The sequence below is a fragment of the Caretta caretta genome, chromosome 1, assembly GCF_965140235.1.
Source record: "Caretta caretta isolate rCarCar2 chromosome 1, rCarCar1.hap1, whole genome shotgun sequence".
Taxonomy (NCBI): domain Eukaryota; kingdom Metazoa; phylum Chordata; order Testudines; family Cheloniidae; genus Caretta; species Caretta caretta.
The window spans coordinates 81,633,985-81,654,989 of record NC_134206.1 but is presented as its reverse complement, the minus strand read 5'-3'; the positions used below and the strand labels follow the sequence as shown (position 1 = coordinate 81,654,989).

Genomic DNA, 21,005 nt, shown 5'->3' with positions numbered 1-21,005 from the left:
GAGGGAGCCTAAAGAGAGAAGAGACTGTAGGTTGGTGTTGGAAGATGCCTGCAAACACTGCAGAGAGGAAGAAGGCTCCTGCAGGGCCCTGATTCAGCAGAGGGAAGTCACCAATGGGGAAGAAGGTATTGGAAAAGGCAGAGAAAGCTAAGATCCAGGCAAGAAGTACTGGGAGAGCAGTAAGCCAGACCATCAGGAGAAAGGGCTGTGCCCAGGTTGGAACTGGAGCAGAAGAGTGTTTGAATGCTTGAAGGAAGGCGGGCAGACCTTGAGGAGGAGTGGCTGTGCCCAGTGTGAGACTGAGGCTGAAGAGACTTTATTTTGAGTTTATTTTATGCTAATAAACCAGACCTCAAGAAGGGGAATTTTTATTGGGCAGAAGTCTTTATGGAATTATTGAGAAGCCTGAGTGAAGAGGAAAATGAGGCAGGGCGCCCCTAGCCACAAGGGGCACTAGGGAGGCAGCCCACCCTGTTACATTCACCAGCTTTTTTTTATGTCCTTTTTTATGTGGCCATCTGTGTTTGAAACTCCTTTAATTACCCAGTCTGTTATCTGCTGTCGTCCTTTAAGTTTCTCCTTAAAACTTTCCATGTGGCCAGAAAAACCCTTGTTGCCTTCTTTTAATAATAGCATTAAAACAAACTAACAATTACTCTCCACCAAACCTATGTTTTGTCATCCCTTCTCATATCATGTCATGTCTTAACCTGAATTGTAAACTATTTGGGATGGGGACATCCTTTCTCTTTTCTGTTTAGGGCACTTAATAAATAACCAACACTTTTTTTCTCCAGAACTCTTAAGTGTTCCTAGGCAGTGTCGCATCCAAGTACTGACATAGTATTAAACCTGGTTAGCTTGTAAGCTCTGACATTGACAGCAGCAGGCATGTAGTTATAGATTCTTTTTCATTAAGGCAAGGATGCACTCAGTTGAAAATAAGTATATTTTGAAAATTGTCCATGGTTCTTATTCAACAACTAAAAACAATTTTGAAAGCTTATTTTAATTCATTATACATTAATTAGGGCTATCAGCTATGTTGATCACCTGAATATTTTATATATGATAGAGAGGCTTATCTTCAGTTTTCAGTTTCCACTCACAAGGTATTGTTGTATACAATGCAGGCTGCTGGGGTGTATCTGTGTTATAATAGTGAAGTAGATCCTGCATTTCTTTCTTTTCTCATACTCAAATTAAAAGCACTCTTTAATGTGGTTAGTAAGGTTTTGTGTGTGTGTGTATTGACGTAAGAGTTTTTTTATATTACAGATGGAGATAGGTGCCATTAGTTTATAATCTTCCTTAGAAATTTGAACTTGACTTTTTTTTTTCCTTTCCTGAAATAGGAATGCTTTGAGTCATTGCTGAGCATTCTTCACTGGAGTTGGACAACCTTAGTGCTAGGAGTTGAGGAGCTTCGGGGATTGAAAGGATTCCAGTATACAGCTACCCTTCTCGATCTAGAGCGGTTGCGTTTTGTGGGCACTTGTTGTCTTAGGTTGCTGAGGGTCTACACGTGTGAGATATACCCCATGTCAGGTAATATTGTTTGGTCTGATGCATGTGAATCATATTTATCAGCAGACAGGTAACGTACAATATGGAGATAACTTGAGTAATAAACTAAATTTTCAAATAATTGATTTTTAGCAGCTGTAGCACAGTTTGAAATATTTTTATTGGAGCAATTTAAGAGAGTAGGGGTTGATACATTCAGAAATAGGAAACTTTTGCACTATCAATTATGTGCCTAATGGAACATATAACTGCACATGTTGGATTAACCTCCTAATTATATCGAAATATATTTTCATGATTAAGTGCATAACTATGTCTTCAGGACTACTCTGTGGTTTGTTAACCAGTTTCTGTGCATAGTATTTGCTTTGCTAGTAAACGTAATCCATTAAAATTTGAAAGCAGATGTGTTTGCTGTTTTCACACTTGCAAGCTAAGTGCATCTTTATTAAAATTCAGTAGCGTCTGTAAAAAGAAAAGGAGTACTTGTGGTACCTTAGAGACTAACAAATTTATTTGAGCATAAGCTTTCGTGAACTATAACTCACTTCGCTATAGTTCACGAAAGCTTATGCTCAAATAAATTTGTTAGTCTCTAAGGTGCCACAAGTACTCCTTTTCTTTTTGCGGATATAGACTAACACGGTTGCTACTCTGAAAAGTAGCATCTGTATATCTTTGTTTTGTTTCATTAGGATCTAGGACTGAAAAGATTCAAGTTCTTACGTATATTTAACGTTGCTTAATTTTGATTTGTCTTGCTTTGTGTTGGTATATACAATTACAAAACTGCTTTTAAATTTTCTCTTGTTAAAAATATGTGTAAGTACTATTTTTAACTTTCTGTGTAACTTTTGTGTATAGCTACTGACTATAATTTACATTTTAATAGACAAGAATATACACTGATATTTTGTTAATTGTAAATTTAATGTACTGCTTCTTGTCACCTTCTAGCTACTGCTAAGGCTGTTGTAGAGGAAACTAGCAAGTTAGCAGACTGCATTGGGAAAACAAGAACCTTGCTAAGAAAAATTCTATCTGAAGGTGTTGATCACTGTATGGTAAAGCTGGACAATGACCCCCAAGGATATCTCAGTCAGCCCCTGAGTCTTCTAGAAGCTGTTCTTCAAGAATGTCATAACACTTTCACAGCCTGCTTTCACTCTTTCTGTCCAACACCAGCTCTACAATGGGCTTGCCTCTGTGACTTGCTGAATTGTTTAGATCAGGTATACGCTAAATAACATCACTGAACAGTAGTTCTTACAATGCTGTGCTGTGCTCTAAAGGGACACAAAAATAAGATTCCTATTCTACTTTTTTTCACTTTTTTTATCTAGATTAATTTTTATCCTGCTTTTACAATTCGAGTTGTGCTATTCACTTCTATAAATATACTATAAATCCTATAACTGCTGTTTTATGATCTAAGGTACAATATTCTGGGGGGTTTATTTTATGAATTGACAATGACATTCTAAGTATAGTCTCAGATAGAAGGTGTAATAGAAAAGGAGGAAAACAAACAAATTCTTAAGGCTTTTATAGATAACCTTTTGGACACACTATTTTGTAAAATGATGTAGGATGCACTTATTTACTGGATAATTTTTTATTTGGTATTTGTGTTTGTGGGATTTGCCTTTGGATGGAAATATTTAGTTGAAAATGCACAAAACATTTTAGTTAAATTAAAATACTTTAAATGTGCTGGATACATAAGAAAAAAATAAGCATCAGCTTTACTTTTAAAACTTTAAGAAACAAAGGAAGTATTAACTGTATTTAGTGAATTGGCAGATTGTTTCTGGTCACCACAGGCTGGATTTTCAGAGGTATTTAGATTCCTAAAGATGCAGATAGGCACCTACTGGGATTTTCAGAAGTGTCTATGTAGGTTAGGTGCCTAGCTCCCATTTATTTCAATGGGAGTTCATTAGGTGACTAACTCTCGTTGAAATAAATGGGAGTGTCACAGTCACAATAGGTCCCTATTGAAGCTGTGACCTAATGCGGTGCAACACGTGAATAGCTGTAAATGAAACTGATTCTTTGAAGCCTACTAAGGCCAACTTTTATTGTTAAAATCATTGATATGCTTAAGTTTATTGCTCAGCTGAGGACATAATTTTCAAGTTTAAAAGTTGTAATTTGATAATGTCATAAATTTGGGGAAGTAAAACAACATTTGAGAGAAATAATGTGTTAATAAACTTAAGCTAAAAACCGTTTGAGAGCCAAACAGTGAATGTAAAATATACAAGAGAATTGACATTTTTATGCTTTGCTACTTACAGCAAACATTTTAAAAATAGCTTTAATAACTAAAGTGCCACTGGAAAAAGCCTTTCACTGTGATGTAGAAGCTTCTTGCACAAAAATTATTAGTTTTAGTGGCACAGTAACCTGAATGTTACTAGGAGAGAGGAAACTACTGTGAGAATAGAAGAATGGTCCCTTGTTTAAAGAACTAGACTATAATTCAAGAGGTCTGGGTTCAGTTCTGCCTGAAATATAGCCTGTGTGACCTTGGGCAAGTTACTTAGGAACCAAGGAGCAGAGAGACTATCTGTAAAATGGGGTTAATAGTACTTCCCTACTTCACAGAGACATTGTGAGGTTCTCAGGTACTATGGTGATGGAGGCCATTTAGGTATGTAAGGTGGAATGTGCACAAAATAGTAGTATGAATTTGAAAACCTATAATTCACTTACTGTTTGATATTTTCTTTCTTTTTTTTTTTTTTGTAAAGGACATCCAGGAAGCAAATTTCAAAACATCAAGTAGCCGGCTTCTTGCAGCTGTAATGTCAGCCCTATGTCACACTTCTGTAAAGCTGACCTCTATCTTTCCTATCACTTATGATGGAGAGGTGTTGCTGCGATCCATGGTCAAACAAGTCAGCACCGAGAATGACTCTGCACTGGCCCACCGTTTCCCTCTCTTGGTAGCCCATATGGAAAAACTTAGTCAGGTTAGGAAATTTTCTGAAATCTATCTATTTATTTAATTTTTTTGTGACAGCAAACCATTAGAATGGAAAGGTAATTTGAGTCCGGTTTATAAGATTGTAGCTGAGGTTGCCTACATGTTTCCATTCTAAGTGGCCTATTTCAGATGCTTACAGCTTTGTCAAAGATTCATCTTTTAGGCTGAAACTTCCCATATTTGTTCTCAACTGGAGAGAAAATTAATTTTTGGAAAGTTTAATCAAAAGTAGCTTAGTCATTTGAGTACATTTTGGGAAAATACCCTTTTGTTACTGTTAGTTTTATTACATATTTTTCATTAATAATCTGTTTTTTATTGACTTAGCACATGTGACCACATAAGCTGAGTAAGGCTTTTTTTAATGTGTGTCCATGATCAGTGAGACTGATGGGCTTTAATGAATGATCTCATACTACTTTTGGATCATAAATAAGGCAGGAGTAAGCAGTGATTGAGGCTGGTCCTGGGAGATCCCAGCTTCATTCAGAGATTGGAAGGTCTGCAGTGAATGAGTCAGGAGACCACACATGAGCAAGGATTAAAAAAAAACAAAACCCACAAGCCACGCAGCCTCCACATTGAATGAAGCAGGGTCCTGCAGCAATAATAGTATATGTTCAAAACCAGTACTGTACTTTAATGAATCAACATGACAGATGCTAGATGTTTTGAAGGATTGTTCATGAAGACATGGACTTGGCCCGGGCCCAGAATCTTGCATAAGAATCTTTTCTTATGGGTGATAGGATTAAGAGAGCTGTTGTCTCAGCTCTTAGTTGGAAGCCTGAAGATATGCTTCGCTGCGGTAGTCTGGGTTCCACCAAAAGTTCAAGAAGAAACCTGAAGAACTTCCCTGCTCTGGGGAGAACTGCTTTGGGGAACAGCAGAAATCTCTCCACTGAAGGCAGAGTAGATGTTTACTTGAGTGGGGCCTGGCTGTATTTCACTTTCCTCACCACTATTTGTGGTGGTGGTGATGTGTTTTTCTACATTAATGATTGGCTTTCAAGGTGTCCAGTACCTCCCTACACAGACAAATCAGCTCACTAGCAGAAGAAATGAAAGGATTCTAGGCCCCCTGTCCACAAGCACCTAAGAAGGGTTTTTGAAGGGTTCCAGAACATCTAGACCAGAGGTGGGAAAACTATGGCCCACGGGACCATCCTACCTGGCCCTTGAGCTCCTGGCTCGGGACGCTAGCCACTGGCCCCTCCCCTGCTGTTCCCCCTCCCCTGGAGTGATGACGCCGTGTGGGCAGCGAGTCTGTCTCCATCCAGGCAGTGGGGCTGCGAGCTCCTGCTGCTCTGTGCGGCATGGTAAGGGGGTGGCAGCAAAGGGCATTGGGTAGGGGATCCTGGGGGGCAGTCGGGGAGAGGGAGCCGGGGGTTTGGATAGGGGATGGGGTCTTGGGGGGCGTGTCAGGGGGTGGGGGTGTGGATAGGGGTCAGGGCAGTCAGGGAGCGGGGGTGGGAGGTTCTGAGGGGGCACTTAGGGTGGGAAGTGGGGGGGGTGGCTAGGGGGTGGGGACCAGGCTGTTTGCGGGGCACAGCCTTCCCTACCCGGCCCTCCATACAGTTTCGCATCCCGATGTGGCTCTTGGGCCCAAAAGTTTGCCTACCCTTGATCTAGACAGTCAGCTACTTGCTGTAGCTTGCCAAACCACCTTACTGGGGGGAGTTTGGGGCCTTTTACCATGCCGGTTAGTGGTCCTTAGCTACCTAGAACACATGGATCTTGAATATTATGGTTTATCTGCAAGATGAAATTTTTTAAAAAGCCCAACCTCTGTAGATTGCCCCTGGCCTCTTGGTACACTCTTGGGTATGGCCTTATCAAGAAGGGACACAGTAGGAAGTAAATTCCTTCTGGCAAAGAGAGCCATTTATTCCATTTTCTTCCTGATAATCGAAGACATGCAGACTCCAGCCCATTCTGGTGCTATGGACTTGAATCAGTATTTGGTCAAGGAAAAATTCAAGATGGTCACATCTTCTCTTTCCTGCCCTGGATGCTATTGTTGCTTACCTATAGATTCATAGATTCATAGATATTTAGGCCAGAAGGGACCATTATGATCATCTAGTCCGACCTCCCGCACAACGCAGGCCACAGAATTTCACCCACCACTCCTAAAAAAGACCTCACACCTATATCTGTGCTATTGAAGTCCTCAAATTGTAGTTTGAAGACCTCAAGGAGCAGAGAATCCTCCAGCAAGTGACCCGTGCCCCATGCTACAGAGGAAGGCGAAAAACCTCCAGGGCCTTCCAATCTACCCTGGAGGAAAATTCCTTCCCGACCCCAAATATGGCGATCAGCTAAACCCTGAGCATATGGGCAAGATTCATCAGCCAGATACTACAGAAAATTCTTATAGGGATAATTCCGTATCACCACAGTATCTTAGATTAATTGTAGGAGGAACATCATGACTACTTGGGGATCGATCCTGCTTTGAGCAGGGGGTTGGACTAGATGACCTCCTGAGGTCCCTTCCAACCCTGAGATTCTACGATTCTATGATATTTTCAGGGCTTTGAAGCTGGCATCAGTCCCAGTTTTCACAAAATGCTGGGTGATGGTTGTGGCTTTCTTGCATGGTTTGGGAGTTCACATGTTCCCCTAAATGGATGATTAGCTCACCCATGACACCACTCTGGAGATATCAGATTAATCTAATTTACCACTTACATTTAGCAAGTCTGGGGTGGTTTGTGTTGAGTAGGTTCAGTGTTTGAGCATGGGTCAGGTGTAGTAAAGAGGCGCTATCTACACTTCATTATCTCTTCTTTGCTATGTCTGAGCTACACCTAAGTTTGTCTTAGTGAAGAGAAGATGTTAGCCATTGTCCTGCAGTACTCATGCAGTACCTGCAGTTTCCTGAGTGTTCTGTAACATCTGGGTAGAGTGCTAGTATATGGTGTTGATGTTTTGGGCTGTCAAGTCCACCTTGACACCAACGCAGTCCATAGCGTTTGTAGAAGCGAGTCTAGACTCGATCGCAGCCAAAAGTGTATCTTCAGTAGGACAGGTTCCAGGCCACAGAAGAGCTTGCTGCACAACTTGGTCTAAGCCCACAGATGCAAGTTTGTACCTGTTTCATGCCCCTTTGTCATGTGGCATCCTGCATTTGTGTAATCCCATTTGTGAGACGTGGTTACCTACATGACTAGCTTCACACAGTTCACTCACCAAACAGACAGTATAAACAAGTTAGTCTCCCTCCCACACAAGAGGAGGGAGACTCCCTCCCAACAGCTCCCTGTGAAGAGTGAAGACTCCCTGTGAAGAGAATAGGAGCTTGGTTTTCGGATGGGCACTTAGCCTAGAAAAAGCTTGTTCAGAGGCAGTTGGTGCTATTCTCAACAGTTGGAAAAAGTCCATGAGAAAATGCTAAACATCCAAGTGGTAACAGTTTTCCATCTGGGCCAATAATTGTCACATAATTCCAGGAGAAATCGACATCCATACTGTTCTGGACAGCTTCTTCTCCATGAAGATCTCAGGTCTTTCACTTAGCTCAGTAGGCGTCCACTTGGGAACTATTAGTGCCTGCCATCCTCTAATCGATGGCTGCTATATTTTTGTCCATCATGTAACAATTCATTTTTTGAAAGACTTAAGTGAGAACTTTCTCAACTGTAAGCAAATCTCCTCCATCTTGGGACTTCAATCTGGTCCTCTCAGCACTAACAAGGCCTCCTTTTGAATCATTGGTGTCTGGCTTCCTATATCATTTCTCCATTAAAGCCATCAACTCCATTGGATGGATGAAGTGGGAGACTTTGTGGCAAACCCACAATACAGTCTTTCACAAAGTTAAGATTGTGTTGAGACTGCATCCTAAGTTTGTTCCTAAAGTGATTTCAGACTTTCATCTCCATCAGCCCATCACCTAACTTTTTTCTGAAACTTCACACCTCTAACAAATACAAACGTCAGCATTTTCTGGATGTTCATAGTGCAGTGGTATTCTATCAGCAAAGAATAAAAACCATTTAGAAAATTGCCTAGGCTGTTCATATCATTTGCAGAATGAATGGCAGGGAAGCCATATTGTCTGAAAAGACTTCCCAAGTGGATCTGAGGGTGCATCCTACTGTGTTATGAACTAACACTGCTCCACTACAAGATTTGAAAGTCAACTTTACCAGGGCTCAGACAGCTTCAATAGCTTTTGAGAGATATCCCTATGTAATTGTAAGTCAATGCATACCTTCTCTAGATATTAGGCCATAGTACCAGCCTTGAAAGCTGACACTTCTTGGGTACTGCTGTGCTCCCATCTGCAGTGTCCCAGTCTTCCTCACACCCACCACCAGAATAGACACTGCTCATCAATCACGCAGAATGGAATACACAAAGAAGAAATGGGGAGGTTACATACCTGTGCTGTGGCTGGAGTTCTTTGAGATAGGTGGTCCTTATCTGCGTTCTACTATCCATCCTCATCCCTCTGCTGCAGACTTAATTCTTGATTCATGCTAGAGAAGGAACTGGAGAGGGTGATTCGTCTGTACAGTGGCACCACAGCAGTTCTCCCATGTTCCTTTTCTCCTTGGCCATTCTGGTGTGCTTTGCATGCATAAGCTGCGGATGAACAGGTGCAGACTCATGTACAGGATACATTTTATTGTCCCATGCAGTGTTTATTGCTTGAATCATGAACCGGACAACCCCAGAATTGTCCATTGACTGCGTAGGCTGCAGGACGTGGTAGAATGGAGCGGGGACTCAGCACGTGGAGCTACAGCTTGTAGCTTGATAGTGAGCAACCTCTAAAAAAGCTCCTGGTGCTGGACCCTGTCCTCCTTCCTCAGTCTCTGGCCGTGTTGCAGAAACTACACCATCAGTTTCTCCTCCTGCTAGCTAGGTTGCCTTCCTCTGTCTATAGCCTCCTCTTCTCTCTTGTAATCAAGCTGTTCATCAGCCCTGGCCAAAATTCGTGCATCATTTCATTCCTGACTCTTCTTGCATATTAGTTGAGAATCTGCTTCCCCCAGCTCCTGGTTGCTTGTGTCTGTCCAGCAAAGGTGAAAGGAACTGATAAGGAAAATAAGAGCACATTGTCTGATCTGGGTGTGGGGTGGGGAAAAGACTATTGCCCTTTTTCAGAGGCTGCAGTACTTCAAGGTCACAGGATATGATATTTTTATATAAATTGGTTTTATTTTATTCGTCACTCACTGGCCGGTTTAGAAGCTCCTGCAAGCCATGCTTTAAGCCAAGAGACATGATAAATTGACATACCAAAATCAATTAAAATAATAAACAAGTCTCCATATTTTTTCCCATTGATACTGAGGTTTCCTATGAAGAGGACCCTGTTACTATGATTTTACAGTCCTTTCAGGCAAGACAAAGTCTGGAGGACATTGTCCTAGAAGTGCCTGAGTAGAAACAAGAACTTACATTACAGACCAGCGGAGGAGCGCCATGCATCTATTCTAAGGAGATTTTTTGGTATCTGGTGTCCGATCACATCTATGAATGAAGAGGGCTTCTGAGCTACAGAGGCAGCCATAATAAGTATGCTCAGCCCTGGAATTTAACTAACCATCTAGAGTTCCTACTATGTGGATATGTCTACACAGCCCATGGCAGCGAGCCTCCCAGCCTGGGTTGCTGGACTTGGGCTAGTACTCCAAAACTAGCTGTGTAGGCAGGGCTTTGAAGTTTTGGCTTGGACTGAGGGTTGGACTCTGAAGCCTACGCACCTCCCTAGGCTTCAGAGTCTGAGCCCCAGCCCAACCCACAATACCAACAGATATGTTTAGCTGTAGTGTAAGGCTGAGTTTGTTGACGCCAGCTGGGAGGCTTGCTGCCAGGAGCTACATAGACATACTCTGTGAGAAGTTCACATGCATCACCAGCCAGGAATGGGTGAAAAATTGTGACAAAATCAATAAGATTCTGATTTAGGATGGAGATGCATTACAGCCTCCTTACACCCACTCTACATTCCTGCATAGACCGAATAGGCAGCCAAGGACAAAATACATTCACTGCTACCATTTGGACTGACGATACTTCAGCTGAGCCAAGAGGATGGTCCACTGTGATGAAGTTAGACAGTGCTAACTTGCAGGAATAAGGAATGTAAGCTCCATAAATCTAATACATCAACTCATTTTTCTATCAATAAGAGTGTAGCTAGTAAAAAGTTAACGCTAACTGCTTGTTTAACTTTTTTTGCCATCCCCCTGGTTTTTTTTGCCATCCCCTTTGAATTCCTCAGGGCGAGGGAGCGGCAGCTTTGGAAATGGTGTGGAGTCCACCCCCAAAGGAAGCATGCTACCAGCCTTTTGCTTGTTAACATAATATAATTTGGTATATCCTGGAAATCCCTCCCATTTTTACTAGCAATAATTCTTTCCCTCCTACCCCTATTCCCCCCCCCCCCCAATGGTAGCGGAAATCTCCCAGGCTCCAACTCTAGGGCTTGTTTGTGCTGTTGTTTTGGCTGTGGGCTGCTCCCCAGGGCTGTCCCCAAACAGATCCTCTGAATATGGGCCCAGGATGTGCTGCAGCTGCTCTGGCAGCATAGCCTGATCTGGTACTGGCATCAGCAACGGGGTTACTTTGAGGGGTTGATCCAGCAACTGCAGGCACTCCTCTGGTTCTGCCTCTGTGGTTATAAGCATGCCATCCCTGCTCAGGCCTCTTGGTGTGGTCCCCAGCACTTGATCAAATTCCTTGTAGAAGGGGCAGGTAGACTGGGAGTTCTCTGAGGTGTGGTTTCTGTCGCTGGGTTTGTGGAAGGCATTCTTGAAGGACTTAACCTGCTCCCAGCATTGATCTCTGGGCTGGTGGAGCACAGGTGCTGCCAGCCTCTCCAAGATGCTTGTGCACACGTGCTCATTTCTTGAGTTCTTGCTGAAACCATGGCTCTTGTTCTCCTCACACCACAGATTCATCAGAATCTTTCTGTGTTCCTCTGTCCAGCTAGCAGTATGCTGAGGGTTAAATGCCAGGCAGTTGTTTTAACCAGGAGGTTGCTTCCAGTTCCTGGAAGTCAGGTGGGAAAGTTTGGGGGTTGAAGGTTCAGAACACACAGGCCTAGGGGATTGTGGGATAGCAATGATGGTCTTTCCAAACACAAGTCTGGTGACCTGGGCTTTGCCTATATCCATACTGCAAAGGTAGCAGGCTTGGACCTGTGCCACAGTAGGATATTGACTCAGACTCATGGCCCTGGGCTAGTCAGCAGGCCTGCATCTTGAGAGGCTTCTGGCACCTCTCAGAAGGTTTTGTGTGTGGATGGCAGGGTGGATAAAAATCTGATTTAAAAAAAAAAAAAAAGAATGCACTTTTATGTAGAAATCCATGATTAAATCGAGTCTTCCTGACTAGTGATTTAAATCAGATCCACTCTGGTGGATGGTTGGGGGGGGGGGGGGGGGGGGGTTGGGTGCAAAGCTGACTCAGAGCCTGGGTTTACTATCCAATGTAGACATACCTTTACAAAAAGCGGAAGCTTCTGGGACAGAGAAGACATGCAGACTGATACATATCTGCTTAATCTCTGCATTGACTTTCATTGTATGATTCATGCTATATGAAAAAAGCTGAGACAGTTTCCTCCAGTAGGGAGAGCTTCCATTGCTGGGATACAGCTATTGATGAGGTAACAGAATATAAGGGTCTATTATGACCGTCGTGGCTATACACAAGCCTATCTAGGAATTGTCTTTCAGGTTATAGCATAATATTCTTAATGAAACTTAGTTTTTATTGTATTTGAGAAGAAAAAACATAAATCTATATCTGGCTGAATGGTTGAATTGCTACGATTGTACACTAAACATGAATTAGCGTCAACATTTTCCTTAAGTCTTGATTTTTAAAAGTTATGATCTAATTTAAAAAGGTACTGATACCTCAATTATTATTGCAAGATAATTATATTATTTCATTTCAAGTTTACTTTTATGTAGAGGTACTGATGGTTGAACTGGTAAACCTTATTTTCAGAAAAATTTAGGGTTTTTTCTGTTAAAGTAGACCCACGTTTCAAATAAAAGTTGGAGTTTTTTGGATAGGAGGTGGGTGTTTTCCTTGGATTGCAGAGTATCGGTGCAATTTTAAGGAATCAAAATTTAAAACTTGCATCACCATTGTAGTTCTGAGATATGTCAGCATCAATGCAAAAAATGCAACGATATAAAAAGATATTTTATACGTTGATGTATGTGAAGTTTTACTGGATAAATCTGCTAATCATCTTATTCAGAGCTCATGCATAATGTAGGAAAGTGAATTTAGCGTCACAAATTTTTTCGTAAGGTTTGATTTTAAAGTGATCTGAAGTTCTAATTTAAAAAGGCACTTACGTCTCAATTTTTATTACAAGATGATTTGTATATAGAGATACTGTTTGTCATTTCTAATTTTTCTTATCATACCACAGAATGAGGAAAATATCTCAGGGATGACAAGCTTTCGGGAAGTGCTAGAAAAAATGCTGGTTATTGTTGTGTTACCAGTCAGAAACAGTCTTAGACGAGAAAATGAGCTCTTCTCTTCACACCTGGTTTCCAATACCTGTGGCCTTCTTGCTAGTATTGTGAGTGAACTTACAGCTTCTGCACTGGGATCTGAGGTAATAATGATTCTGTAAAATTATCTTTGATATAAGTGTGTTACAATATTTGTACATTATGAGTGTAATATTTACTGTGGTCGCACTTAAAGTTTCTACCTGTGTGAAAATTGTTACTGGTTTTACTGCTGTTCCTCATATGTATAGGAAGTCTCTCTCAAATCACTAAAATATTTCTTTTTAAATTGTGTAATCACTCTCTATTATTGAAGTGCTGTTCACGATTAGCCATTTTGTTATGGCTGAAGAATACAGTGCACCTTCCCCAAAATTACAGCAATTACTCTTTGGGTACAGAATTAACTTTCTGAGAATTTACAAATAATACTGTTCAGGTAGAGTTAAAATTAAATGTCATCTCATTTAAAAGACTGTTTGACCACTGTTTCTTCCCGCTCCTGAACACAAGCCAGATAGCTGTTAAGGCATGCATCCTCCTTCCCTTCAACGCCCTCCACCAATTGGTCTTTTAATCACCATCACCTCTGCCACAAGGGCATTTTTTTCCTCAAACTAAGTTTCTAATTACCAATATCAAGCCTTGCAGAAGGACTCCCCTAACCTTCTTTTGCTTCCTATCGTGCACAGTATTCATAAGGAACTGTTCAATTTCACCCCAATCTGATAAGGAGTGTTGAGGAAACCCAGAAGTGCCTCCATTTTGACAGACCCACCCATCCAGGGCTCCTTGGACCTCAGAGTGGAGCAACCTGGCCAGCGGATAACTCCAATTCATGGCCATGAGTTTACAGATTATATCCACTAATAGTAGAACCTTATTAATAAAGGAAGGTTCATATAATATTTAGATGAACTATAATACAGATAACCATTGATACAATGGGTTAACAAGTGCCTTTTGAATACTTCATGACTACATATGGCATTTCTATCATTATCCAGTGTAGCCTTTTATGAGTGCAACATTGTTACAGCTCTTCACCCCAGGAGTCCCATTTGCCCGTGCTCCAGCCCATAAAGTTCATCCAGTGGGCAGCTTGACATGTTTAAACTGTCACCAACCTACTTTCCTCCCAGCCATGTCTCGAATGGCAGTATAGCCTACCCCAAGGGTATAAGCGAAGCTGTGCATTAACTTCCTCTCCAGTTCCTTCTTTCCACTGCATGGCCTGAGTCGGAAGACTCTTCTCTCACCAAAGCTGCTTCAGTCTTCTTATCTGTGTACATATATTGTAAATGATTCTTAGTGTTTATAGTTTTTAGTGCTTTCCTAGTAGACTTTTTAAGTTGTATAGAGCATTTTTTCCCTGCCTTGGGGACTCTCCATGTTTTCTCCCCTTGGAAGAAGGACTGTGCACAGAGTTCCAAAGCTTAAAAACTGTCTCCCCTTCTCCTTCTTGGTCAGCAGTGACCACCAATGCTGCCTTTACTGCCTTAGAGAGGCTCATGTTTCTGCCATGTGCAGCATCTGCCACTCCTTCCCACCCCAAACTTGAGAAGGACGAGAGATTCAACAGAGGAACCACCTCATGGAAAAACCCATGAGACCCCAATCAGATCTAAACCAGGAGGACCCCCACATCCCGTACACAGTCCTCAGTCTGCAAGCAGTGCCCCTCCAAGCATGAGCTCTCAAGCTTTTCATGAGAGTGAGGGGCACTCTCACAAATGCAGGACCAAATCCCCTTCTAGATCTGATCCCAAAAGAAGAGATCCCTCTCTGACTCCCTCCAAATCAGCTGAGTCCTCATGCTTGGGTCCTAAAGACTTGTATCCTCCTAAATTTTTTGATCAGAAGGCTAAGGCAGGATCCATATCAATCTCCGAGAACTGCGGGCAGTACGAAGGGCCTGCAGTGCTTTCCTCCCACTTACATGGTCCTGCCATGTCTGAATAATTTCAGACAATATGATGACTGTCTTCTATATAAACAAACAGGGAGGAGCAAAATCCTTCTGTATAGAAGTGGTCCATTTATGGAACTGGTGTATCTGGAATTACTCCACCCTTTTAGTGATGTACCTCCTTCATGCACAAAACTCTCTGGCAGACAATTTCAGCAGACACATCTCCATAGACCACAAATGGGTGATTCACAATTCATTTTCATTGCACCTGTCAGGCAGGTGTCAGCAGTCTTACTGAATAGTTAGAACTGGGTTGAGGGCATCAGGGACCAAGGGTCAGAGCCAGGAGCTGGGAAGGGAATGCGGGGCTGGAGCAGGATAGGATCAGGGCTGGAGAAAGATAATAGCAGGCAGAGGCAAGAGTGGTCAAAGCTGAGGGCAAAAGCATTGAGTAGTTGGTGACCAGATGCTGCTGATCTTAAAAGCAGGCCTGCCAGCTCTCTTCAGCCAATCAAATGGCAGTCCTATCACAACTCAGTTGAGCTCATTAATCAGCCTGGAGGCTGGCCTAGCTAATCCTCAGGCTCAGCTGAAGTTGCTCGATCCTGATAGCACTCAGGTGGCCCAGGCAATTCTGGTTTCTGAACCTCCTGCAGATGTTCACCAGTCCTCCCATCAGTATCTAGCCCTTCCCAGATCTTCTGAATCAGGAGAATGGTGGGATCAGATTGTCTGGGTTCTCATATCTCCACATCACAGCTTGGTATTGGGATAAGCATCAGACCTACAGTGTTCATTTTTGGAGTCCAGTCGGACTGTTCTCAACCACAGCAGAAAAAACTCCACCAGAAAGTGTTATCTAGCTTAATCAAGGCATTTCTCTAGCTGAGCACGACAACATCTCTTCTCTCCAGAGACTGTGCAGGTATCTCTGGTATTGACTGCCTCCTCACTCTCAAGACAATCAGGTCTTTCTACTGGCTTGCAGTGGGTCCACTTAGCAGCAATCAGTGCCTTTCACCCTCTGGAGGAGGACTATTGTGTTTTTATTCACCAGCTTACAACCAGACTCGTAAAGGGCCTCACTAGGACCTTCCCAGCAGTAATGAAGCCCACATACCAATGGGACCTCAATCTTGTATTCTCAGTACTTAGATTGTCCTTTGGATTGTTAGCTGCATGGTCAGTGTCCCACCTCTCTATGAAGATCACCTTTCTTGTTGCCATCGTGTCACAGGAGGGTGAGTGAGTTGGGAACTCTCATAGCTGATCTTCAATACACCATGTTTCATAAGGAAAAGGTTTCCTTTTGCCTCCACCTGAAAGTCATCCCTAAGGTAATCACCAAGTTTCATGTGAATTTGCCTACCAATATTCTTCAAAACCTCATGCTTCTAGTGAGAAGAGACTTCATTCCCTTGACCTCTGAGGAGCTTTTAACAGTTTACCTGCAAAGAATGAAATTAATTAGGAAGATTATTTGTCTAGACTATTTGTCACTATAGCGAGTGATGGGGGCAAGCATTATGTGCTCAAAGACTCTATGTGGATTTCTGGCTGTATCATCCTTTGGTATCAGTTAGCACATTTTCCTTCTCCAGACACCGTAAGATTCCATTCTAGAGCACAGGCAACTTCATTAGCATCTCTTCAGGAAGTACTTGTATTGGACATTTGTAAGGCAGCCTTTGTGTTCCATCCAGAACTCCATGACGTATTACACTTTAGTCCAAGCCTCTTCTGCAGATGTCGTCGGGGCAATAGTATCTATACTGCTGCATTCTTGTACCCCCTCCTAGTTGAATACTGCTTACAGTCACCCACATGTGCAATACACATAGGGACCAGCACTCAAGAAGAAAGAAGGTTACTTACCTGTCTTTGAGGAGGGTCTTTGAGATGTGTAGTCCATATCTATATTCCACTACTCATCCTCCTTCCCCTCTGCTTGGGATTATATCTGAGTTCACGGTAGAGAAGAAACTGGGGAGGTGGTCGATCCGCACCTTCCCTTGTAACCTCGGTACTGAGCATGAGGAACATCAGGGCACAGATGCAGACCAACGGACACTACTTGCAAATTCTCCTTTCTCATGCACATAGAGAGCATCCATACCATGTGTGGAGTACAGATAGGGACCACACACTCAAAGAAACTCCAGTTATAGGTAAGTAATTTTCCATTTAGTAGTACAACAGTACTTCCAGAATTTTGCCATATCCATTCTTAAAACAAAAGCTGCAAAAATTAGCTGAACTTTGACGCCTTAAGTGTGAGTAAAGTGATTCATTTGATCTGCCAAGAGCGACAGAAGTGATACATGACATTACCATATTGTATATCTTTCCTTAAAAAGAAATTTCAAGCTAATTTTGCCATTTTAAAATATTTCCTACCTAGTTTTGTTAAAAATATGTAGTCAGATATTTTAGACAAATTGAGAAAGAGATGCAGTTACTATAAATCTTTTTATTTTTAACTAAAGTTGCAATCAAGTCCTCTTTTGTGATGTCTCTGTTGTTCTAATACCTGCTTTCTAAATTTACTAAGTTAAAAATATGTATATAATTGGGATAATTTTGCTTTCTTCCATTTAAAACAAAGTATATTCCAGTTGTTGCTTACATTTATTTCTTTACAGGTTGATGGACTTAACTCCCTTCATTCTGTCAAATCCAGCACAAACCGGTTCACTAAAACAAGTCAGGGAAGAAGTTGGAATACCGGTAATGGGTCCCCTGATGCAATCTGTTTCTCTGTGGACAAACCTGGTGTAGTTGTTGTAGGGTTTTCTGTTTATGGAGGAGGAGGAATTCATGAATATGAGCTGGAGGTGTTAGTTGATGATGTAAGTATTGCACTTTAAAAAAACCAAACAAATAAACAAAAATAAAGTAGGACATGTATATTTTTACTCTCCAAGATATCAGTGCACCAATACAGTATGTTACGAACTTATATTAGTATTAGTAGCATTATTCAAAATAAAATCTTTAAAGTCTTTGGATTTAATAAATACAATTATAGCACTAAAGAGAGAAGCTGTGGTAAAGGGAGGTAAATTGACCAAAAACTTTCAGCTGAGTTTTATCAGTATATAGATAAGTTGTTTCCCACCTCGAGGGTTGGGAATGCCAGCCTATTCAGGGATGGGAAGTGTGGCGGAGGGAAATCTGAAACAGAATCGTAGTGAGAGTAAAGTTGTTTCCCTTCCTCCTTGCAAATGTGCAGCTTTAACTATGAGTAAAGCAGCAGTTGGCTTCTGAAACGTGCTCTCCATCTTTCCCTGCTTTCTCAATTAACCCTAATATAGCCATACTTGGAAGAAGCTCACGTGTGCGTAATTGTGAGTCAGGTATTCCCTGAGAGAGAGAGGATGGTTTTTTGATTGCAATGATGCACTGGGACTCAGAAGTTTTGAGTTAATTCCCATCTCTGACATAGACTTCCTTTGTGACCTTGGGAAGTCACTTACAGCTTTATCCAAAGCCCACTGAAATAAACGGAAGTCCTACTATATATTTCAGTAGGCTTTGGATCAGACTCTTAATCTCTCTGTGACTAACACCATCTATATAATGAGGGGTAATATTTCCTTTCACCCTTTGGTTTAGATTCTTAGATGTTCAGGACAGGGCTTGTCTCTTACCATGTGTTTGTACTAGCTTATTGCAGAATAAGGCCTCATAAGAATATTGTTATGGCCTCAAGGTGTTACTGTACTACAAAAAATTAATCAGTAAATTACCCCAAGTTTTTGTTGTTTGCTCTCGTGGCACTCATCTCAGGTGCAAAAGCACATGTATTCATATATTCATGTATGTATTTGGGGGAGGGATAGCTCAGTGGTTTGAGCATTGGCCTGCTAAACCCAGGGTTGTGAGTTCAATCCTTGAGGGGGTCATTTAGGGATCTGGGGCAAAAAATGGGGGATTGGTCCTGCTTTGAGCAGGGGGTTGGACTAGATGACCACCTGAGGTCCTTTCCAACCCTGACATTCTATGATTCTATATATTGTGGCCTCTGAATTTGTCCTTAGAAATCAGTTCCTACTCCATATGGCATGTAGCTTTCTGGTGAGTGAGAGAAGGGAGGAAAACACCTAGGAGAGTTTGGGGTCCTGTAGGACAGGAGAAACTAGAGGGAACCCCCAGAAGAAGGGAAACAAAAAATGGGGGATGGGGATAGAGGAGGAAATCTTTTTGAAAGCAATATATACAGATAAGAAAAAACAAAGGAGGAGGTAAAATAGCATAGACAGAAAATTGACCGAAAAAAGGCAAAAATATACAAGAGTCTGGTGTGAGGTTTGATAGATGGAGAGATCACATTGGTAGATGCGCAGATGAACGAGCCTCTGATAGTGTGGCACCATCATAGGGCCTAATCACATCAACCACGCCATCAGAGGCATGTTCACCTGTGCATTTACCAATGTACATAATGTGCCAGCAATGCCCCTCTGCCCTGTACATTGGTCAGACTGGACAGTCTCTACGTAAAAGAATAAATGGACACAAATCAGACGTCCAGAAGAATTATAATGTTCAAAAACCAGTCAGAGAACACTTCAGTCTCTTTGGTCACTCGATTACAGACCTAAAAGTGGCAATTCTTCAACAAAAAAACTTCAAAAACAGACTCCAAGGAGAGACTGCTGAATTGGAATTAATTTGCAAACTGGATACAATTAACTTAAGCTTGAATAAAGACTGGGAGTGCATGTGTCATTACACAAAGTAAAACTATTGCCCCTTGTTTATTTGCCCTCCTACCGTTCTTGTAAAGTGCTGGAAATGGCGCACCTTGATTATCACTACAAAAGGTTGTCGTCCGTCCGTCCCCCCCGCTCTCTTGCTGGTAATAGCTCACCTTTCCTAGTCACTCTTGTTACAGTCTGTATGGTAACACCCATTGTTTTATGTTCTCAGTGTATATAAAATCTCCCCACATTTTTTTCCACTGTATGCATCCGATGAAGTGAGCTGTAGCTCACGAAAGCTTATGCTCTAATAAATTTGTTAGTCTCTAAGGTGCTACAAGTTCTCATTTTCTTTTTACGAGGAGAGCCTTAGGTTACATCTACATTACAAATTGCAGCAGTACGACTATGGAGCTGCAGCAGCACAGTGGTGTATACACATGCTACAGTGACAGAAGGGGTTTTTCTGTCACTGTAGTAAATCCACCCCCTTTAAAGGTGGTAGCTAGGTGAATGGAGGAATTGTTCTACTGACCTAGCTGCATCTACAGTGGAGATTAGGTTGACCTAACTAAATCGCACAGGGTGTGACATTTTTCATAGCCCTAAGTGACATAGCTAGGTTTACGTAAGTTTTTGGTGTAAATGAGCTATTTGTTTGCTGAAGGGTTTTTAACTCTTTAAAAACAGTGGTATTTGTGGTACACAGAGTTCTGACATAGTGCAATCTCTGTGCAGGAAAATATAACTTTGAAAGTATTATTATTAGAATAAGTGCATAAGCTGAATAAATGGTTACATTTTATACAAATTAAAAATTGATTTTATATTTCCTCAAACTAGAGTGATCATGCTGGAGATTCAACTCATTCCCATAGATGGACATCCTTAGAGTTAGTTAAAGGAACATACACCACAGATGATTCCCCCAATGACATATCTGAAATTAGACTTGACAAAGTTGTGCCTCTGAAGGTAAATAAAAGGAAAAGCTGTGTAATTCCCCATTTATTGTCAGTAAATGCTATGGATTTTTTATTTAAAAAAGTTAAATATTAGATTTAAATTTGTGTTGAAAAATAGCTGTGGTTCTATTTCTTTTATAGATGTGACAAGTACATGCTTCATTTAAATTTATATTATTTTGTTGAGAAATAAAAAACACAACATATCTAGAAAAAACTGTCATTTCATTAGCTGCCCAATAAGTGTCAAGTTCAAATCTAAAATGAATGAAATTTTATTTTTGAGTGTCAGTGTTCAATAGAATATAACTTGTATACTAATTAAAATATAAAAAATATTTTTAGACGCACAACATTTTTGCACACACATATATATATATATAGGCAGCTAATTTTGCGGAGTTT

The 21,005-nt window shown here is 41.4% G+C and overlaps 1 protein-coding gene across 15 annotated transcripts in view; it reads left to right on the top strand.

The window, feature by feature from the left end:
* Window positions 1-21,005, top strand: part of MYCBP2 (MYC binding protein 2) — a 420,373-nt gene that overhangs the window by 192,654 nt on the left and 206,714 nt on the right. For all 15 annotated transcript variants that reach the window (XM_048852688.2, XM_048852718.2, XM_075129126.1 and 12 more), the window contains 6 exons: window positions 1,356-1,548; window positions 2,485-2,759; window positions 4,284-4,505; window positions 12,933-13,124; window positions 17,575-17,781; window positions 20,479-20,610. In XM_048852688.2, coding sequence (XP_048708645.1) covers window positions 1,356-1,548; window positions 2,485-2,759; window positions 4,284-4,505; window positions 12,933-13,124; window positions 17,575-17,781; window positions 20,479-20,610 — 1,221 coding nt within the window. The remainder of the gene's footprint in view (window positions 1-1,355; window positions 1,549-2,484; window positions 2,760-4,283; window positions 4,506-12,932; window positions 13,125-17,574; window positions 17,782-20,478; window positions 20,611-21,005) is intronic.